The sequence below is a fragment of the Dreissena polymorpha genome, chromosome 11 (genome assembly GCF_020536995.1).
Source record: "Dreissena polymorpha isolate Duluth1 chromosome 11, UMN_Dpol_1.0, whole genome shotgun sequence".
In the NCBI taxonomy this organism is placed as follows: domain Eukaryota; kingdom Metazoa; phylum Mollusca; class Bivalvia; order Myida; family Dreissenidae; genus Dreissena; species Dreissena polymorpha.
In genome coordinates this window covers 58,824,400-58,845,290 of record NC_068365.1, presented here as the reverse complement: position 1 = coordinate 58,845,290, position 20,891 = coordinate 58,824,400, and the positions used below count along the sequence as shown (strand labels likewise).

The 20,891-nt window shown below is 36.9% G+C and overlaps 1 protein-coding gene across 2 annotated transcripts in view; it reads right to left on the bottom strand.

The window, feature by feature from the left end:
* Positions 1–20,891, bottom strand: part of LOC127850272 (RING finger protein 17-like) — a 121,783-nt gene that overhangs the window by 75,762 nt on the left and 25,130 nt on the right. For both annotated transcript variants that reach the window (XM_052383165.1, XM_052383166.1), the window contains exons 5-13: positions 17,419–17,507; positions 16,181–16,239; positions 14,765–14,909; positions 12,013–12,093; positions 11,451–11,618; positions 7,614–7,662; positions 6,572–6,707; positions 3,682–3,750; positions 3,223–3,380 (exon numbers count right to left, since the gene is read on the bottom strand). In XM_052383165.1, the coding sequence (XP_052239125.1) occupies positions 3,223–3,380; positions 3,682–3,750; positions 6,572–6,707; positions 7,614–7,662; positions 11,451–11,618; positions 12,013–12,093; positions 14,765–14,909; positions 16,181–16,239; positions 17,419–17,507 (954 nt within the window). The remainder of the gene's footprint in view (positions 1–3,222; positions 3,381–3,681; positions 3,751–6,571; positions 6,708–7,613; positions 7,663–11,450; positions 11,619–12,012; positions 12,094–14,764; positions 14,910–16,180; positions 16,240–17,418; positions 17,508–20,891) is intronic.

Sequence of the window (20,891 nt, the reverse complement as noted above, 5' to 3'; positions counted from 1 at the left end):
ATGATTTTAAAATCTCACAATGAATGACATAGTAATGGCCAGGACAAGCTCATTTATGGCCATTTTTGACCTTTGAACTCAAAGTGTGACCTTGACCTTGGAGATATCGACGTAATTATTTCGCGTGACACACCGTCCGATGATGGTGAACAAATGTGCCAAATGATTTTAAAATCTGACAATGAACGACATAGTTATGGCCCGGACAAGCTTGTTCCGCCCGCCCGCCAGCCAGCCCGCCAGCCCGCCCGCATTCGCCAATCTAATAACCAGTTTTTTCCTTCGGAAAACCTGGTTAAAAACAAGATGCACACTTAAAGAGATGCAAAGTTTAATTGGTGTTCTAAATTTTGCATGCAGGGCAATAATTCCTGGCAGGCCATTCTGTAGGTGGCTGATTGATTCCATTTGTGGTCTAACAAAACCATATCACCACTTGAGATTTAACAAGGGCATAAAACTTGACTTAATGATGTGGAAACAATTTTTTGTGAATTTTAATGGCATTACGTTTTTCACGACAGATTCTGGTCCTTCAATGACGATGTAGAATTGTTTACAGACAGTGCAGGAGGCGAAGGCATGGGTTTTGGAGTCTATTTTGCAGGTAAATGGATGTCTGAACAATGGCCAGATGAATGGTTTGAACATGGATATATAACAGACATTACAGTTCTTGAATTTTGTATTGTTGTAGCTATTTTCACATGGGGCAAGAAATTGCAGCAAAAGAAAATATGCTTTAGATCAGATAATATGGCAGTGTGCCATATAATAAACAAAATGACTTCCAAATCTGATTTAAATATGGTCTTGCTGCGAAATTTGACATTAAAATGTTTGCAGATGAACATTGTGGTGAAGCCTGAACATGTTCCTGGAGTGAAAAACTCCATAACCGATGCCTTGTCTCGTTTTTAGATGCAAAGATTTTGGACCCTGGTACCAAATTCACATCAAAGCCCATCTATAATGAAACCCCAACTATGGAAAATATTCAACAAAGAGCTGTTAGTTTGATAACAACCAGTGTGTCTGACAGCACAAGAACAGCATATACTCTTGCCATTAATCATTTTAATACTTTCAGGCTTACTTATAACCTGCCGGATACATGGCCTATACCACTTAACCAATTTATTATGTACATATCATACTGCTTTGAAAAAGAATTATGCACCATCAACAATAAAATTGTATATGTCAGGTATTAGCTTTGTGCATAAAATCAGGGGATTCTACAATCCATCTAACAATTTTGTAGTCAGTAAGATGTTGGAGGGTTGCAAACGTTTAAGGCAGCAGCAAGATCTCAGAGTGCCTATATCTCTTGGCATGTTGAGCAGATTAGTTTCACTTCTTCCCAATGTATGTTTTTCAAAATTTGAAACGAAACTATTTACAGCAGTATTTTATTTGGCCTAATTTGGTTTGTTTAGGATAAGTGAATTAGATGTTTGCTCAAATAACACAAAGGACAGAGGACAAGACATTACTTTTGAAGGGTTAAACAATGCAATAATAATTCGAGTTAGATTGAGCAAAACTAACCAAACAGGTCGACCTGTGTTTGTGCGTATTCCTAGCAATCAGGAAGCAAGCATATGCATTAATGCTGTAAAAGAATACGTAGCTATAGCCCCTGCCAGATCTGAGCAATTTTTCTGTCATGCCAACAATACACCAATGACGAGATATCAGTTCTCAGATGTGCTGTTCAAAGCCTGTGCACAGGCTGGTATTACTTCAAAAGTATTATCACATAGCTTTAGGATTGGTGGAGCAACCGACCTTGCTCTTCAAGGTTACTCTGATGAAACAATAAAACGTATGGGTCTTTGGTCGTCAAATTGTTACTCAAGCTGTATTAGGATGTAGGAGTAAAACTTATGAAAACTCAAGATAGCTTGCGATTGCGCCTGTAATAATAACAACTCTTTCTTTGGGTTTATTTTACAAAAGTTTGGCTGGTAGGGGATTCACTTATTCAATGGGCAGGGGAACGCTTCCATTCAAGACACAGGGACACGTTTACATATTTCACTATTTCCTGGGTTGGTCATAATGGTTTTAGAGTTGAAGATTTGCATCCAGTAATCTAACTTGGTATGATTAAAGGCCGAACTCCTGAAATTATTTGCGTTCATGTTGGGGGAAATAACATCACAAGTACAAATCAATGTAAAACTATAAGAATAATTTAATCTGAGTTGCAGTATCTTTTCGATATATTTCCTAACTCATTGATTGTTTGGGTATTCATTCTTCCAAGATTATCTTGGACTAGGGAAGTGGTTGACAATTCTTATCAAAAGAAAATGAATTCCAAACGTCAAAACATCAATCGCACAATTTCAAATTATGTGTTATCTTTTGCTAGTGGAAGGGCAATTTTGATTGAATCAATTGATTTGAGTACCCCAGGAATGTTCCATGTTGATAAAGTCTATTTGTCAGATGTTGGCAATGAACTATTCATCTTCAGTATAGGTGAAGCAATCGCAAGCTTTCTTGGCAGCGACATAAGTTTATTATATGCTTAGGCCTATAATTTTGGGGGACAAATTGTTTCCAATTTGCAGTGGCGGAAAATTCTAGGCCGCTCATGATGGTATGGTGTCACTGTCAACAATTATACATTACTTCACAAGTTAACAATATTTGATATAGGTATGGGTGGTTCTCCTCTCCTTAATATGGCTCCTGTTGGAGATAATCAGTTTTGGAGGGAAGACACCCTATATTTGGCACATTTCAAAAAATTTCATTTCAAAATGTTCATTCTTAAGTTTGCATTTAGATGCTTTGGGTCTGCTCAGACAAAGGCGACCCGAAGCGGATTTATAGAGATAAGTATATACATGGAGTATATGCATGGAGTATTATACACAGAATATATGGAGCTATATAAATACTCAGGAGTATAATACATGGAGATTGGACAGTATATATGGAGATATATATATATACTGAGGAGTATTGATATTTTCAATGGAGGTTGGATATACTGATGAATATGGAAAATGTGTAGCATATATGGAGCTATATATATATACTAGATTATGCGTGGTACATATATAAAATAATAATAATAAATTAATAATAAGATTGGTAGTAACTTCCATTACATCGCTGATATTGGAATACTCTTTAAAATTATGTTTGTGCAAAGAGTTTGAAAGTGAAGATCAACAGTCAAGCAGTGATACTGGGATGCTGTACCTTCAATGATGACATCATCACTCTGTGAAGTCTGTGAGGTTGTCTCTGACTGGTGACTTTGCCCATCTTGAGGGGTTGACGGGGGGCTAGGGAACACACTCTCTGCATCGTCCATGGAAAACCTCTCCGGGAGATCTCGGTAGCAGAAAGTTCTAAACCTGTGGGGTACATGGATTCGAGGGAGTGAAATGAACAGTTAGTATTTGAACAATTAACTTATCCATGATACATCAGGAGATGGACATTCGTTACATGTAGGTTACAAAAGTTAGTAAGTTTGTTAAAGGCTTGCTAATGTTACACAATGCAAGAACTGGTTTGATGAAATATGGAATGAACTGTCGCTCTCGTCAGATCCCATAAATGAAACTGATATTCATGTGAAATCTGTAAAAAGCTCTAAGGTCTATGCCTTTAAGAGTCATGTTTTCAATTATATTAAATTACTGAATTTGTCACCTTGGCTGCTCTGCTTCTGATATCTCCCCATGTTGTAACAGCAGAGTATCCAGAGGAGCGGACTTGAAACTGAAAACAAGAACAAGAACTTCTCAAAGAACGTGATTAAGTATTCCTAAGATATATTAACCTGGGGCGGTGTCTAGAATTCATCAAATTTCTCCAAAGGTATTAAATATTTCTATACAATAATTTTTTTTTTAATTAGATGCAAATTGTTTAAATTAAATATGCATCAACACTTTTGCAATGTTAAACATATATAATGAATAATTTCAGAAAACTAACTTTAATTAAAACACTTCTGTAGAAGATAAAACAAAAAAAGAAAATGTCAACTTTTTAATATGATTTATTATATGTGATACCTGTATGCTATGTTGCTTTAATTTATAAAATATAAGTTCACTTTTTGAACCTGTACAAAAGTAAAATCCACTTTGTATTTATACCAATCAATATTATTTAATATTCCCAAAAGTTATCTGCCTCACAGACATTAAAGGCACAAAATGAGTCAAACAGGCATGTATTTATGAACAAGAGGGCCTAGATGGCCCTAGTTCGCTCACCTGAGAGGAGTCGGTTTATTCAATCTTTACCAAATGTCAAACTTTACCTAGATATTGTCCAGACAAAAATCATGGTCAAGTTTCATCATTATTGAACCAAAACACTGGCGTATGGAGTGTTTTTGTTTTTGTAAGATTTGACCTGGTGACCTTTATTTTGAGTTGACCCCCCTTAACAAATATCAAACTTAGCTTACAAAAAAGTAATATTATGACCAAGATTCATAAAATCTGAAACAAAATTGTAACCTCTAGAGTGTTTAAAAGGATTTTGTATAATATAATGAAAATTTGAACAATCTAAGGACAATAATTATGGCATTAATTGATTTTGCTCATTTTAAAACTTAACAGAGATCTTTCAGCAACATTGATAAAGAATGCTTGAGAAATGTGAATGCTAGAGTGTTTACGGACGGCGGACAAAGACCAATCCTAAAACCTCACCTGAGAAATCAGGTGAGCTAAAAAGTGTGTTACACCGATCTAAGCCATTTTCCAACTTGTCCGAGAAATCAATAAAACCAATGTATTAACTAAAAATTTCACGATGATTAGGCAAAAAATGTGACTTCTTAACTTGTTCGATCACAAGGTTTCCCTCTAGTCACATAAGGAAAACTGCCCCACCCCCCTGGCAGCCATGTTTTTTTACCGATCAGGACCATTTGCGAACTCATCTGAGATATATATAAAACCAATCTCTTCACCAAGTCTCATGATGATTGGGCAAAAAATGTGAGTTCTAGAGTGTTCACAAGCTTTTTTTACTATATATATATATATATACGAAAACTGCCCGGCAGCCATGTTTTTCAACTGACCGGAACCATTTTGGAACTCAACTCTTGTATCAATGAATCAAATGTTCTGACCAAAGTTTATGAACATTGGGCCAAAAATGTGACTTCTAGAGTTTTCACATGTTTTCACTATATACATATAGAGAAAAATGCCCCGCCCACTGGCGGCCATGTTTATTCACCGATCTGGACCATTTTCAAACTCATCTGAGATATAAATAAAACCAATGTTTTGACCAAATTTCATGATGATTGGGCAAAAATTGTGACTTCTAGTGTGTTTACAAGGTTTCTCTATGGCCAAATAAGGAAAATTGCCCCGCCCACTGGCCGCCATGTTTTTCATCGGACCGAAACCACTTTTGAACTCAACCAACATATTATTAAGGCAAACATTTTGACCAAATTTCATGAGCATTGGGCCAAAAATGTGACTTCTAGAGTGTTCACATGTTTTCACTATATACATATAGAGAAAAATGCCCTGCCCACTGGCGGCCATGTTTTTTCACCGATCTGGACCATTTTTGAACTCTTTCGGGTTATCAATAAAACCAATGTTTTGACCAACTTTCATGATGATTGGGCAAAAATTGTGACTTCTAGAGTGTTAACAAGGTTTCTCTATAGCCAAATAAGGAAAACTGCCTCGCCCACTGGCGGCCATGTTTTTCAACGGACAGAAACCACTTTTGAACTCAACCAACATATCATTACGGCAAACATTTTGACACAGCTACATGAAGATTGGGCATGAAATGTGACTTCTACAGTGTTTACAAGGTTTTTCTTTTTTTTGACCTAGTGACCTAGTTTTTGACCCAGCAAGACCCAGTTTCGAACTCGATCGAGATATCATCGGGACAAATCTTCTGACTAAGTTTCATGCAGATCGGACAATAAATGTGGCCTCTAGAGTGTTAAGGAACAAATGTGTACAGACAACGGACTGACGACGGACAAAGACCGGTCACAAAAGCTCACCTGAGCAATCAGGTGAGCTTAAAATTGGTTCAAGTGTTTTGACAGCTTTTTTTAATAAAGTCTATAGCAATTTGTTTTCCGATTTTTTCCAATAAATGACATTCATTTAACTTAAAACTATTTCATTTGTAAGAGATCCATTTAATTATGTTATACAAAATTCACTTGTGAATGGAATATAAGCTTTACTCTACACTTGCAAAAAATGCCGTCTACTACACATTTACTCCAAAAACATGCCGTCTACTTACACATTTACTCCAAAAACATGCCGTCTACTTACACATTTACTCCAAAAACATGACATGCTATGTTGTAAATGGATCTGCATAATCAATAATTACAGTAAAAGTACAATTTGACTGTTCTTCATGCATTTTTTTGTTGGCCCATAAAAAAATAATTACCAAAGTTTATTTCTATTTAAGAACTTGGTGCACTGGGGCAGATGCAATAGTTTAATGCTTAACCTCAAAACTATCAAGACTGTCCATAGATTATCATAACAAAGTTACAGCACAGAGAACTCACACTATTCGCTGGGTGTGCACAGACTCCTCATTCAGTTCCACGATGCATGGGATGTCTCGAGCGTGCACCAGGCGCTCCAGGATGTCCTTGGCATTCACAATCACCTCATCGTTGTTGTTCATGATCCTGTGGGCGGCTGTAAGAGTCAAGGACTTGTTTGACTTATTATTATAAGATAAATTCAATTTCCGACTGAATGTTGTAATTAAAATAAATCACTATCCTGTGCAATGCTGAAACAATTAGAGGCCTGTTTTATTTATTATCTTAAGATAAATTGAATGATTTAGTAAAAACAAGCAAATTCGTTGAATTGATATCCCCCGCCAATATGCTTCTGGACACAAAAGTGATAAATTTGACAATCAGCTAAAAAGCATTTTTTCAAGATAAAAAGGGCCATAACTCTGTTATTAACAGATGGTGTACAATGCCATATATATATATATACTCATACCAAGTTTCAATGAAATCCGCCAATGCATTTCCAAGATATGGCTCCGGACACAAAAGTGCCGGACTGATGAAAAAAAGGACGGAAGGACAGAGAGAAGGACGGACGGACGGACAAAGCCAAAACAATATCTCTCTGCCTATGGCGGGGGATAATAATAAATCATTGTCATGTCCACTGGTGAAAGAACCAGGGTAGTGTTTCACCTAAGATCTTAGGACAAAAAATGCAGGTTGAAACTGAACTGTGTGGTTCAAAAAGTAATAAGCCTGATGATGTTAAATGTGTTCCTGAACTAACATGTGGAAGACACCAGAAAACTTAATAATATAAAAGTAATTGAATAAGTAAATTAAATTACTATATATCAGATGTGTCATGCAAAAATGGGTCTAAAGCCATATGCAGCCAGCGCTGTTCAAGACCAACCCAAAATTGTGCAATCTAGTCAGGAGCTACCCTGTCTAACGAGACCATGATACCTTGCTTAAGTTTAAAGCGGACAGTGTAGCTCTAGACCAGACTGTGCAAATGTGCAGGCTGGCCAGAAGCTACACTGGCTGCATATGACATCACAACTTAACTTACATTTAATTGTCAAATCAAGCTGTTTATATTCTTGGTCCAGTTCTGCTTTCTGCAAACATACAACAATCAAAATAATGTAAACTTTTTCATCTTTATTCATTATATTTAAATCACTCAATAATTTTTGTACTGCTATGCTAATAGATGAGCTTCCCATGCCTTATGCCTTGTTCTCCATGTTTTTTAAAGGGAGGCAACTCCAACAAAACTTAACCAGAGCACCGCCTTGCGGGTGCAGACCGCTCATCTATTTTCTTTTTAAAGGTGAAGGGACTCTCATTTTCAATCACAAACGAGGGAGGAGCGGAGTGAAGAGGGGTGTATAGTGTGGGGGTGTGGAATTTATTACATTATCTTCCAAAAATGCCAAAAAAAATGCAAAAAAAAAAAAAATCGGGGTGGGGGGTGGGGGGGAGTGGGGGGGGGGGGGATTTTTGGGTGCGATGGTTGGACGGTATTTCAAACATAAAATAATAAAAATAAATATTTGTGTTGTTTCAAAAAAAAAAAAAAAGTTGGGTGGGGGGATGGGGTGAGGGGGGGGTAAAGTGTGAGGGTGTGGTGGTAATTTGTGAGATGATCTTAAAAAAAAAAAAAAAAAAAACATAGGGGGGGGATTCGGGTGGGGGGAGGGTGGGATGGGGGGTATTCTTGGGTGCGATGGTTGGACGGTATTTCAAACATATTAAATAAAAATAAATATTTGTGTTTTTTTAACCGTTTCAAAAAAAATATTTGGGGGGGGGTGGGGGGGGGGGGGGGGTAAAGTGTGAGGGTGTGGTGGTCATTTGTGACATGATCTTAAAAAAAATGGTTTGGGTGGAGTCTATTGTGGTATGTCAGGTAAGAGTGGTTTTGTCAAAGTATCAATCAAATCTAATCATAAATAAAGAAGTTATGGCAATTTAAGCAAAATTTAATAATTTGACCTTGAGAGTCAAGGTCATTCGAAGGTCAAGGTAAAATTCAACTTGCCAGGTACAGTAACCTCATGATAGCATGAAAGTATTTGAAGTTTGAAAGCAATAGCCTTGATACTTAAGAAGTAAAGTGGATCGAAACACACAATTTAACCATATATTCAAAGTTACTAAGTCAAAAAAGGGCCATAATCCCGTAAAAATGACAACCAGAGTTATGCAACTTGTCCTTTTACTGTACCCTTATGATAGTTTGCGAGTGTTCCAAGTATGAAAGCAATATCTATGATACTTTAGGGGTAAAGTGGACCAAAACACAAAACTTAACCAAATTTTCAATTTTCTAAGTATAAAAAGGGCACATAATTCTGTCAAAATGCCAGTCAGAGTTACATTACTTTGCCTGCACAGTCCCCTTATGATAGTTAATAAGTGTTGCAAGTATGAAAGCAATAGCTTTGATACTGTAGGAATAAAGTGGACCTAAACACAAAACTTAACCAAATTTTCAATTTTCTAAGTATAAAAAGGGCAAATAATTCTGTCAAAATGCATGCCAGAGTTATCTAACTTTGCCTGCCCAGTCCCCTCATGATAGTAAGTAAGTGTACCAAGTTTGAATGCCATAGCATTGATACTTTCTGAGGAAAGTGGACCTAAACGCAAAACTTAACCAAAATTTTCAATTTTCTAAGTATAAAAAGGGCACATAATTCTGTCAAAATGCACGCCAGAGTTATCTAACTTTGCCTGCCCAGTCCCCTCATGATAGTTAGTAAGTGTACCAAGTTTGAATACAATAGCATTGATACATTCTGAGAAAAGTGGACCTAAACGCAAAACTTAACCGGACGCCGACGCCAACGCCGACGCCAAGGTGATGACAATAGCTCATTTTTTTTTTTCAAAAAATAGATGAGCTAAAAATGAGAAGGTGACAAGTGTCTAATGAATTTGTAAAAGGCAAATGTATAAAAGTGTGGTGGATGTAGTAAAATTATGTTTCTGTTATGCTTTGAGTGCTCTATAATGAGTCATGTCACTTAGGTCCCATGTTCACAAAGCTCTCTGGCTATTTAATTGTATATTTACATAAATTAACGCCGTTCACACTATACCTATAAATCTGTACCTTATCTGTGTTAAAATTATCATTCACAACAGTGGGTACAATCTTACTGCAAGAAACCTGTACCTTATCTGTGTTAGCATCATTAAAGATCATTCGCCAGTTTTTCTGTGTTAAAATTATCAAAGACAACTTACCAGTTTTTCAGTATTAAAATTATCATAAACAACTGTCTATATTTAAATTATCCTAGACCACGCATCAGTTGTTCTGTGTAAAAATAATCATTGACAACTCCCTGAGTCAATATGAGTCGCGTTCTGAGAAAACTGGGCATAATGCATGTGCGTAAAGTGTCGTCCCAGATTAGCCTATGCAGTCTGCACAGGCTAATCAGGGACGACACTTTCTGCCTAAATTGGATTTTTGCTAAGAAGAGACTTCATTCAAACGAAAAATGTCGTAAAAGCGGACAGTGTCATCCCTGATTAGCCTGTGCGTACTGCACAGGCTAATCTGGGACGACACTTTATGCACATGCAATATGTCCAGTTTTCTCAGAACACAACTCATATTACTGTGAAACCATTATTAATCGTCAGGCATAAATTTTAATAAATTTCGTCAGTCTACCGATCGGCGAATTTAAGATCCTAACGAACAATCATGCTCTATGTTTGAACAAAAACAAACACCAAGTTGATCAATATTTTAAAATTACCGTAGACATGAGGCATTAAATTCCAACATAATCCATGCACACATTCACTGCTGTTTCGTAATCAAGATTAATCCGGTTTTGACACAAAGGGATGTAGATTACACAAGGTACTTAACTGACACGTTACACTTCTTTAAAACGCGTGTGCAGTACAGCTGTATCGAAAGCGTTGACTTCGTTTAAATAGAATGGTAATGAATTAGCGCTAATTGTTTATAACTTTATTACCCATCAGGTGCATTGTGTTTTTCAGGGGTGTTGCATATTAGCCATCACGCAGCGAATGCCGATGAAAGACAATAAACCAAATGAAAGGATGACGATGTGTGATCAACATGCGTATTTATCACAAATTAATAAAGAATATTTTAATTGCTGTTTGTTGTTTGATTGTTTGCGTTTAACCACACTTATTACTGTTTTATCTATTTTATATGTATCAATTTATTTAATTTTAAATTATTTACATTATTGATTTATATACCGGTAGTTTACTTTTTAAGAACAAACACACACATAGAGTTTATAATTTTAAGGTTGATATCAGAATAAAAAAGCATTTTATTTGAAAAAAACAACACTTTACAATCTGGAACCTCTTTCGTATAACTCAAACAGTTTTTAAACGGTATTGACAGCATTTTAATAAAAATCATACCAACTAGAACACATACCCAAGAAAATAAACAAAAGTAACTAGTTTGAGTTGCTATTTGATAGAATAAGACTAATTGGCAATTGGCTTCGTTGTTACAAACACTCGTTAACGGTTATTCGATCCCACATGTCCGCTAATCATAACAATGAACGTGTGAAGGGCATACATTTAGAGGGTCCATTACTGGCCCTTGATAACAAAAGACTAGTTAATTGACATGTGACAAACAGGCCCACCTCCTGCAGTGATTCTCAAGTGTGTTCCCGCATTCATACCACGATTTTTCGCAACTGCGATTGATCGCGAATATGTATTACACACAAATCGGATATTGACTGACGCATTTTTTTTAAATTCAAAAATCAGAAATCGGCGAATTTAAGTGCTGACAAAATCGTCATTTTTATAAAAATGACGAAATTTTGTGCTGTCGAAAATAAATGGTTTCACAGTATCACAGACCACTCACCAGTTTCTCGAGTGGTTCCAGCTGCCCACGTGACACCTGCAGTATGCGGTGTTCCAGCGCCTGCTCTCGCACCTGTAACAGACCATGCAGGTGCAGGAAGTGTGACCTTAGGTCCCTCAGCACTGGCTCCACCTCCCTCTGACAGTCAGGTACAAAGGTCTCCAGCTCCTAAGCAGAAAGTGACAATCCTAATTAGCCAGTACAAACTCTTCATTTCAAGACTTACAATATGGTAGACATGCAAGCATGATAGGATATTCAAATTTTAGACACACTCATAAGGGCCACTAACAGGGCTGCAAATTATATTTAGTCCATGGTTTCCAACATAAAATCCTCATGACAGTATACCATTGGTAGGTTTTGATAAAGACATTTTTTCTATTTTTTTAATTACCAGCAACTAAGAAAAACTGCTTACACACAATGTGGCCACATTTAATAAGTTAAATAAGGAATGAATACCATTTAAATTAGTTCGTTAAAAGTATTAACCAAGGAACATTCCTAATGAATGGTTATTAACCGGATTTTACAATCAAATTTGTACTTATAATGTTACCTTGTCTATCTTCTTTAGCTTCTTGAATACCAGGTTGGCTACTTGTAAATTTGGTTCCATTTCACGGATTATGTGCCGATTCTAAAACAAAAAGAATTTACAATATTATTAAAAACAAGATATGTGTTTGTCAGAAACACTATGTCCCCTACTGCACCGCTTTGAAGCTATATATTTGGCCTTTGACCTTGAAGGATGACCTTGACCTTTCACCACTCAAAATGTGCAGCTCCATGAGATATACATGCATGCCAAATATGAAGTTGCTATCTTCAATATTGCAAAAGGTATGGCAAATGTTAAAGTTGGAGCACACAAACACACAAACCAACCAACCAACCAACAGACAGGGCAAAAACAATATGTCCCCACTATAGAGGTGGGGGACATAAAAATTAATTGAAGTGTCAAAATTAAAGAAAGCACACATTAATCGTTTTACCACAATGCCCAGTCAGACTGCCTCTTTTTTTTATTTAGCAACAAGATGTGTTTGTGAAACACAATGTCCCCCTATATGACGTTTGACCTTGTAGGATGACCTTGACCTTGACCCTTCACCACTCAAAATGTGCAACTCCATGAGATACACATGCATTTCAAATATAAAAATGCTAGCTTCAATATTGCAGAAGTGACATTACATGAGCAATTTTGACCCATATATTTGACCTTGAAGGATGACCTTGACCTTGACCTTTCACCACTAAAAATGTGCAGCTCCATGAGATACACATGCATGCCAAATATCAAGTTGCTATCTTCAATATTGCAAAAGTATTCATAAAATTAGCGATTTTGGCCAAATATATTTGACCTCTGACCTTAAAGGATGACCTTGACCTTGACCTTTCACCACTCAAAATGTGCAGCTCCATGAGATACATATGCATGCCAAATATCAAGTTCCTATCCTCAGTATTGCAAAAGTTATTGCAAATGTTAAAGTTGGCGCAAACCAACCAACCAACAGACCAACCAACAGACCAACAGACAGGGCAAAAACAATATGTCCCCCACTACTATAGTGGGGGACATAAAAAAGTCAAGTACATTTTCTAGTTCTGCCTATAGCTTGAAGCTGTATTTCATGTATTGTTTTCATCTCCAATAAAAGTTAAGACATTTGACAAGTGCAATCGTTTATGAAAAAATCAAATAAATATCTGCAAGGATTAAGTAAAAAAAGTCTAGACAACTTTTTGGTAGAGAAAATTTTAAAGTCCAAGGCACAATACTTTGCCAAAAATAAATGGATCAAAATGAAACTCACAATTGATCTGTCACTCAAGAAGGAAGACTCAAATACCAAAAATCGGGTAAATATCTCAAAGCGTTTTTTGAGAACAATTATGGAAAAGTATTATTTACATGAAATTCCCAAGTCCAAGGCCTGTTACTTTGTCAAAAATCAATGACCCTGAACTTAACTCAAACTTGATCTGTAAGTCATGCAGATAGACTCACACACCAAAAGTCAGGTAAATATCTGCAAGCGTTAGGTAAAAAAGTGAGGAAAACTGTTATTGCAGAGAAAATTAATTTATAAGTTGGAGGCCCTTAACTTTGCCAAAATATCAATGGACAGAAACAAAACTCCAACTTGACCTATAACTCATGCAAGTAGACTCACTCCAACTTGACCTGTAACTCATGCAAGTAAACTCCAATTTGACCTGTAACTCATGCAAGTAGACTCCAACTTGACCTGTAACTCATGCAAGTAGACTCCAATTTGACCTGTAACTCATGCATGTAAACTCCAACTTGACCTGTAACTCATGCAAGTAGACTCCAACTTGACCTGTAACTCATGCATGTAAACTCCAACTTGACCTGTAACTCATGCAAGTAGACTCCAACTTGACCTGTAACTCATGCAAGTAGACTCCAACTTGACCTGTAACTCATGCAAGTAGACTCCAACTTGACCTGTAACTCATGCATGTAAACTCCAACTTGACCTGTAACTCATGCAAGTAGACTCCAACTTGACCTGTAACTCATGCAAGTAGACTCCAACTTGACCTGTAACTCATGCAAGTAGACTCCAACTTGACCTGTAACTCATGCATGTAAACTCCAACTTGACCTGTAACTCATGCAAGTAGACTCCAACTTGACCTGTAACTCATGCATGTAAACTCCAACTTGACCTGTAACTCATGCAAGTAGACTCCAACTTGACCTGTAACTCATGCAAGTAGACTCACATACCAAAAATCAGGTGACTAACTCTAAACATTTAGGAAAAAAACTCCTGAAACGGAATGACAGACGGACGGACAGTCCGACTACTATATGCCATGACAGACAGATAGATCGACAGACTACAGTCTGAGTGGTTTATGCCACCCTACCTGCATGGGGCTTAAAAAACTCCGAAAACAAAATGCCGGACAGACCGATAGACAGACAGACAGACTGAAAGATGGACTGACAGACGAAAGTGCAACTGGTTTATGCCACTCTAACAATTTAAAAAAAAAAAATAATAAGAAATTTATTCCCTTTCTATATTTTGGAATACTTGGTACAGTAAGAATAATTTCAAAGATACGTATTACTATTTTAAAGTTGGTAGTGTTGTAAAAGATACCACGTTTGTTTTTTAATTTTCATACAAAGTTCCCATTTAAAGCTCATAATAATTTTAGAAATATGAGAATCGTAAGCTTAAGCAAGTCCTATTAATACAAAAATGAGAATAGATTAGAAGATTCCAGAAACTGGGACCAGTAGACAACGCTACCTTATCCTCGATGGAGGAGATGTTGTGACCCTTGTGGTTCCCCTGAATAACGCAGCGTGAGCAGATGAGCAGCTCGTCATCCTCACAGAAATACTCGATGGGCCGTGATTCGTGAATCTTGCACATCTGAGAAATCTCCAGAAAACTGAAAATTTTAATGTGTATAGGAAATAAAGATGCGAAAAAAATCAGGGCATACTTTGAAATTTGTCAGCATAGCCAAGGGCTACCAATGAGAGTTTGGCGAAATAAATGTGTATTAGGCTACAACGGTTTCTTCATGAAACCTCAATAACAGCAAAAAAGTTTTTTTTTTCCTATATTTTAAGGTCAATTTGGCTCAAGAACCAGGGAAAGCCATTTTATTTGTTAAAAGTTTCTAGAGGAGATCTGCGGTCAGTAAAGTAACCCCTTTGGTCAAAAAAGCCTAGCCATACAACTAAAAAATTTAATCTTCTTTATTTTCAACTTAGTCTCAACTCTAAACGTTGACCAATTGAATGTCTGTTATTTGTCTAAGAGTTCCATCAGTTAAATATATGAGAGTTCAACTCAGATTGAACTAATAAATCTTGATTGTTGTTGAGCTTTTATTTCATACATAGCCACTTAAGAATAAGAACATTTTAATAAATAATAAATGATACAGCAGTCTCGAAAGTCTCACAGACACAAACACCTGTATATATGGATGAATCTAAGTAAAACAAGCAAATTGAATTGATATCCACTGCCAATTTCAAAATTTTGTGAGAGAAGGAAGGACTGAATGACAGACGGATGGAATGACGGACAGACAACGCCAATTATATATCCCTTCACCTTTGGCATGGATAATAATTTGTACAATGATCTCTTAACGCAATTGAAAAATCTGAGTTAAAATAAGTATGGATTGTTATTGATATTAAAAACTGTAAAAGACATTATCTCATGGCCTGCAATAATTCTCTTCAATGCAGTGTGTATAAGATATGAATCCCAACAGTATCTATTAATCCTTTACCACATAGAAAGGTATTATACACTTTTGTAGTCCCTAAAAAAGTTAAATTTAATTAAAGACCTTTCTTACTAGATTCAAGTTTTAAAGGCTTTATTTCCAACCCTTAGTTACTGATGAGCAGCAAACAGCATAAAACCTGAACACACTGCAAGTTACTCGCAGGCTGTTCTGGTTTTATGCTGTTTGCACATAGCCATTTTCACTTTGCTTCTAAGTGAGAAAGGGTTCAAATAAGTTTTAAAGCATTTTGGATTTCATTATATTTAAACTATGAAGTTGGAAAGTGAGTTAGACTTAAAATCATACTTTTTTGAAGTACCAAATTTACAAAGGAGAATACCCTGACACTTGTCAACAATGCATTCCCCATACCAGCCTATATAAAGGTATTTACAGTAGACCGTACTTACCTGGATTCCTCTATAGGCACTGCTACGTGTTGCTGGAGATACTTGGAGAAACTGTGCACCTGAAGTAGAAAAACATTCAATACAATCGTTAATTTAATTTTCTCTATTGTTAGTTTATTTGATTGATTTTTTTTTCACACTCATTTAACAGTGGTGAATTCAACTACGCACACATTTGATTATCAAGTAACAATAAAGCCCATCTTTGCAATTTACCAGTACACATTGCACATGCTTGTGCGTGCAATCTACAAGTGCCTTTCTTGCATTCAGAGGTAAGAAGAAAGGCTTTAGAAGGAGTGTAATCACACACGTCGTATGACCTGAATGGAATTCAAACTTAATAAGCACAGATTTATAGTCCACAGCTTAAGCCACTTAGCTATGCATGGTTCCGCATTATTTAAACCTCACAAAACTGATTGTCACATGTTTGACATATAACACACATAAAACAAAACAATTCAAAGATGTATGTTGGCACTTCCAACAGCCAATACAGCAATTGGCGTCTAAAGTTTATACGACCTCCCAGTATTTATTAGGACACTTTGGTCAACATTCTCCTTAGAAACAAATATTACAAATGAGAACAAGAGATGTGTTTGTCAGAAACACAATGCCCCCTAATGCCCCACTTTGAATTACTTTTTTGACCTTTGACCTTGAAGGATGACCTTGACCTTGACCTTTCACCACTCAAAATGTGCAGCACCGTGAGATACACATGCATGCCAAATATCAAGTTGCTATGTTCAATATTGAAAAAGTTATGAAGAAGGTTAAAGTTTTGGTTAAAGTTGTTGAATTTGTTTATTTGACCTTTGACCTTGAAGGATGACCTTGACCTTGACCTTTCACCACTCAAAATGTGCAGCTCCATGAGATACACATGCATGCCAAATATCAAGTTGCTATCTTCAATATTGCACAAGTTATGACCAAGGTTAAAGTTTTGGTTAAAGTTTTGGGACACACACACACATACAATGACAGACAGGTCAAAAACAATATACCCCCGATCTTTCGATCCGGGGGCATAAAAAGATCTGTACGTACAACATTAGAACATTTGCTAGAAAATATTCTTCAGTATCAAACTCAGAAATTACTACTGATAAATGTCTTTAAGTTTATGTAATTATCTTTCAAATATCAGTTTGCATTATTTATAAACTACTAATTACTTGTAACTTTCCCCATAATTAATTCTCTAATTTCCTGGCCCATGCACTTACCCTTGAAAAGCAGACCATGCAGAGGTTACAATCACACTTCTTACAGTGACTTGTAACCTGCCGTTGGCAGCACTCTTTGCACAAGTTTTCTGAAATTACATTTTATGGCAAGATATCAGATAGTTCACATGACTTGAAACATTTTTGTGGTTGGAACAACAACAGTCTTTTCCATGAATACTACAAATAACACATTTGCAAAGTTACATTAATCATGATCTCTTATTATCATGACAAACTACTCAGACTATCTCATATCGTAAAAAACCCAGTCATAAGTCTTCCTGCTCATAAGTCGGGGGGTAAACAAGAGCTGTCAGAGGAGAGCGCGCTCGACTATTCGAGTGCTTGACATTATAACGTAAGCCATCATGGGGAAATTGTTCATATTCAATCATTTATTAGACGATCTTTCAGAAATAAAAAAAGGAAAAAAAATATTTAATTTAATTTTTTTTGGGGGGGGAGGGGGGTTGAGAGGGTGCATAATGCGGGGTGTGGTCATTTATAAGACAATCTTTCAAAAATAAAAAAGGAAAATAAATTGGGGGGGGGGGTGAGAGTAGGGGGGCGGGGGGGGGGGGGTTAGAGGGGGTATAATGTGGGGTGGGGTAATTTATTAGATGATGTTTAAAACAAGAGGGCCAAGATGGCCTTAGTTCGCTCACCTGAGAGGAGTCGGTTCATTCAATAAAACCAAATGTCAAACTTGACCTAGATATTGTCCAGACAAACATCCTGGTCAAGTTTCATCATTATTTCATCTGCGAGTCATGATCAATGTACCTATAAAGTTTCATGATCCTAGCCGTAAGCATTCTTGAGTTATCATCCGGAAACCATTTTTCTAAGTTGAGTCACCGTGACCTTGACAGCCATTGTGTGAATACGTTTTTTGGCACTGTGACCTTGACCTTTGACCTAGTGACCTGATAATCAATAGGGGTCATCTGCCAGTCATGGTCAATATACCTATGAAGTCATGAACCTAGGCATAAGCGTTCTTGAGTTATCATCCAGAAACCATTTTACTTTTTCAGGTCACCGTGACCTTGACCTTTGATTAAGTGACCTGAAAATCAATAGGGGTCATCTGCGAGTCATGATCATTGTACCTATGAAGTTTCATGATCCTAGGCATAAGCGTTCTTGAGTCATCATCCAGAAACCATTTTACTATTTCAGGTCACCGTGACCTTGACCTTTGACCTAGTGACCTTAAAATCAATAGGGGTCATCTTCGAGTCATGATCAATGTACCTATGAAGTTTCATTATCCTAGGCCTAAGCGTTCTTGAGTTATCATCCAGAAACCATTTTACTGCTTTGGGTCACCGTGACCTTAACCTTTGACCTAGTGACCTGAAAATCAATAGGGGTCATCTGCGAGTCATGATCAATGTATCTATGAAGTTTCATGATCCTAGGCATAAGCGTTCTTGAGTTATCATCCGGAAACCATTTTACTATTTCTGTTCATCGTGACCTTGACCTTTGACCTAGTGACCTGAAAATCAATAGGGGTCATCTGCGAGTCATGATCAATGTACCTTTGAAGTTTCATGATCCTTGGCATAAGCGCTTTTGAGTTATCATCCGGAAACCACCTGGTGGACGGACGGACCAACATGAGCAAAACAATATAACCCCTCTTCTTCGAAAGGGGGGGGGGGCATAATGAGAAAACTGCCCCCCTCCCAGCAGCCATGTTACTTAACTGACCAGAACCATTTTTGAACTCAACTCTCGTATCAAGGAAACAAATGTTCTGAGCAAATTTCATGAAAATTGGGCCTAAAATGTGACTTTTACTGTGTTCACATGTTTTCACTATATACATATAGAGAAAAATGCCCCTCCCACTGGCGGCCATGTTTTTTCACCGATCCCGACCATTTTCAAACTCATGCGAGATATCAATAAAACCAATGTTTTGACCAACTTTCATGATGATTGGGCAAAAATTGTGACTTCTAGAGTGTTTACAAGGTTTCTCTATAGCCAATTAAGGAAAACTGCCCCGCCCACTGGCGGCCATGTTTTTCAACGGATCGAAACCACTTTTAAACTCAACCAAGATATCATTAAGACAAACATTTTGACAAAGTTACATGAAGATTGGGCATAAAATGTGACTTCAACAGTGTTTAAAAGGTTTTTCTTTTTTTTGACCTAGTGACCTAGCTTTTGACCCGGCACAACCCAGTTTCGAACTCGGCAGAGATTTCATTGGGACAAAGCTTCTGACCAAGTTTCATGAAGATGGGACAAGAAATGTGGCCTATAGAGTGTTTACGAGCAAATGTTTACGGACGGACGGACATACGACGGACAAAGACCGGTCACAAAAGCTCACCTGAGCAATCAGGTGAGCTAAAAATAAATTGGGGGGGGGGGGGGGGATTCTGGGTAGGGGCGTGGGGTATTGTTTGGGTGGAATCCATTGTGGCATTCAGGTAAGTTTTGTTTTGTCAAAGTAATAATAAAATGTGATCATAAATAAAGAAGTTATGGCATTTTAAGCAAAATGTTCAATTATCTAAGTGAAAAAGGGGCCATAATTATGTAAAAATGCTTGATACAGTGGTCTGCTCTTGTTTATAGGATTGGGGTCATATTGGTAAACAAGTATGCAACATGTAAAAGCAATATGTCAAAGGTATTAGGAAATATTTGGGGTAGTACCCAAACTTTAACATAGATTTATCAATAATATGCATATTCTAAGCATAAAAGGGGAATAATTATGACAAAATGCTTGATAGAGTTGTCTGCTCTTGTTTATAGGTTGGGGTGATGTTGGTAAACAAGTATGCAAAATATGAAAGCAATATGTCAAGGGACAATGAAAACAAGACTATTGCCAAGCAATAAAAGTCCCCTACCGGCTCCACCATTGTCAGAAATTTCACCATTTTCAGTTTATTTATTTTGTTTCCATAGTCACCACAATTTTTGATATAGGAACAAAATGAAATGACGTGCATAATGTCCATATTGCCATCTATCCATGTTCCAAGTTTCATGAAAAAATATTTAGAACTTTTAAAGTTATCGCAGAATCCAGAAAAAAACACCATTTTCAGCACTATTTCTAGTCTGTTTGTTGCCATAGCAACCACAATTTTTGATGTAGGAACAAAATGAAATGACTTGCATATTGTCCACATTGCCATCTATCCATGTTCCAAGTTTCATGAAAAAATATTAAGAACTTAAAAAGTTATCGCAGGATCCAGAAAAAAACTCCATTTCAGCACTGTTTCTAGTCTATTTGTTGCCATAGCAACCACAATTTTTGACGTAGGAACAAAATGAAATGACGTGCATAATGTCCATATTGCCATCTATCCATGTTCCAAGTTTCATGAAAAAATATTCAGAACTTTTTAAGTTATCGCAGGAACAAAAAAAGTGTGACGGACGGACGGAGACAAAACCATAAGTCCCCTCCGGTGAAACCGGTAGGGGAC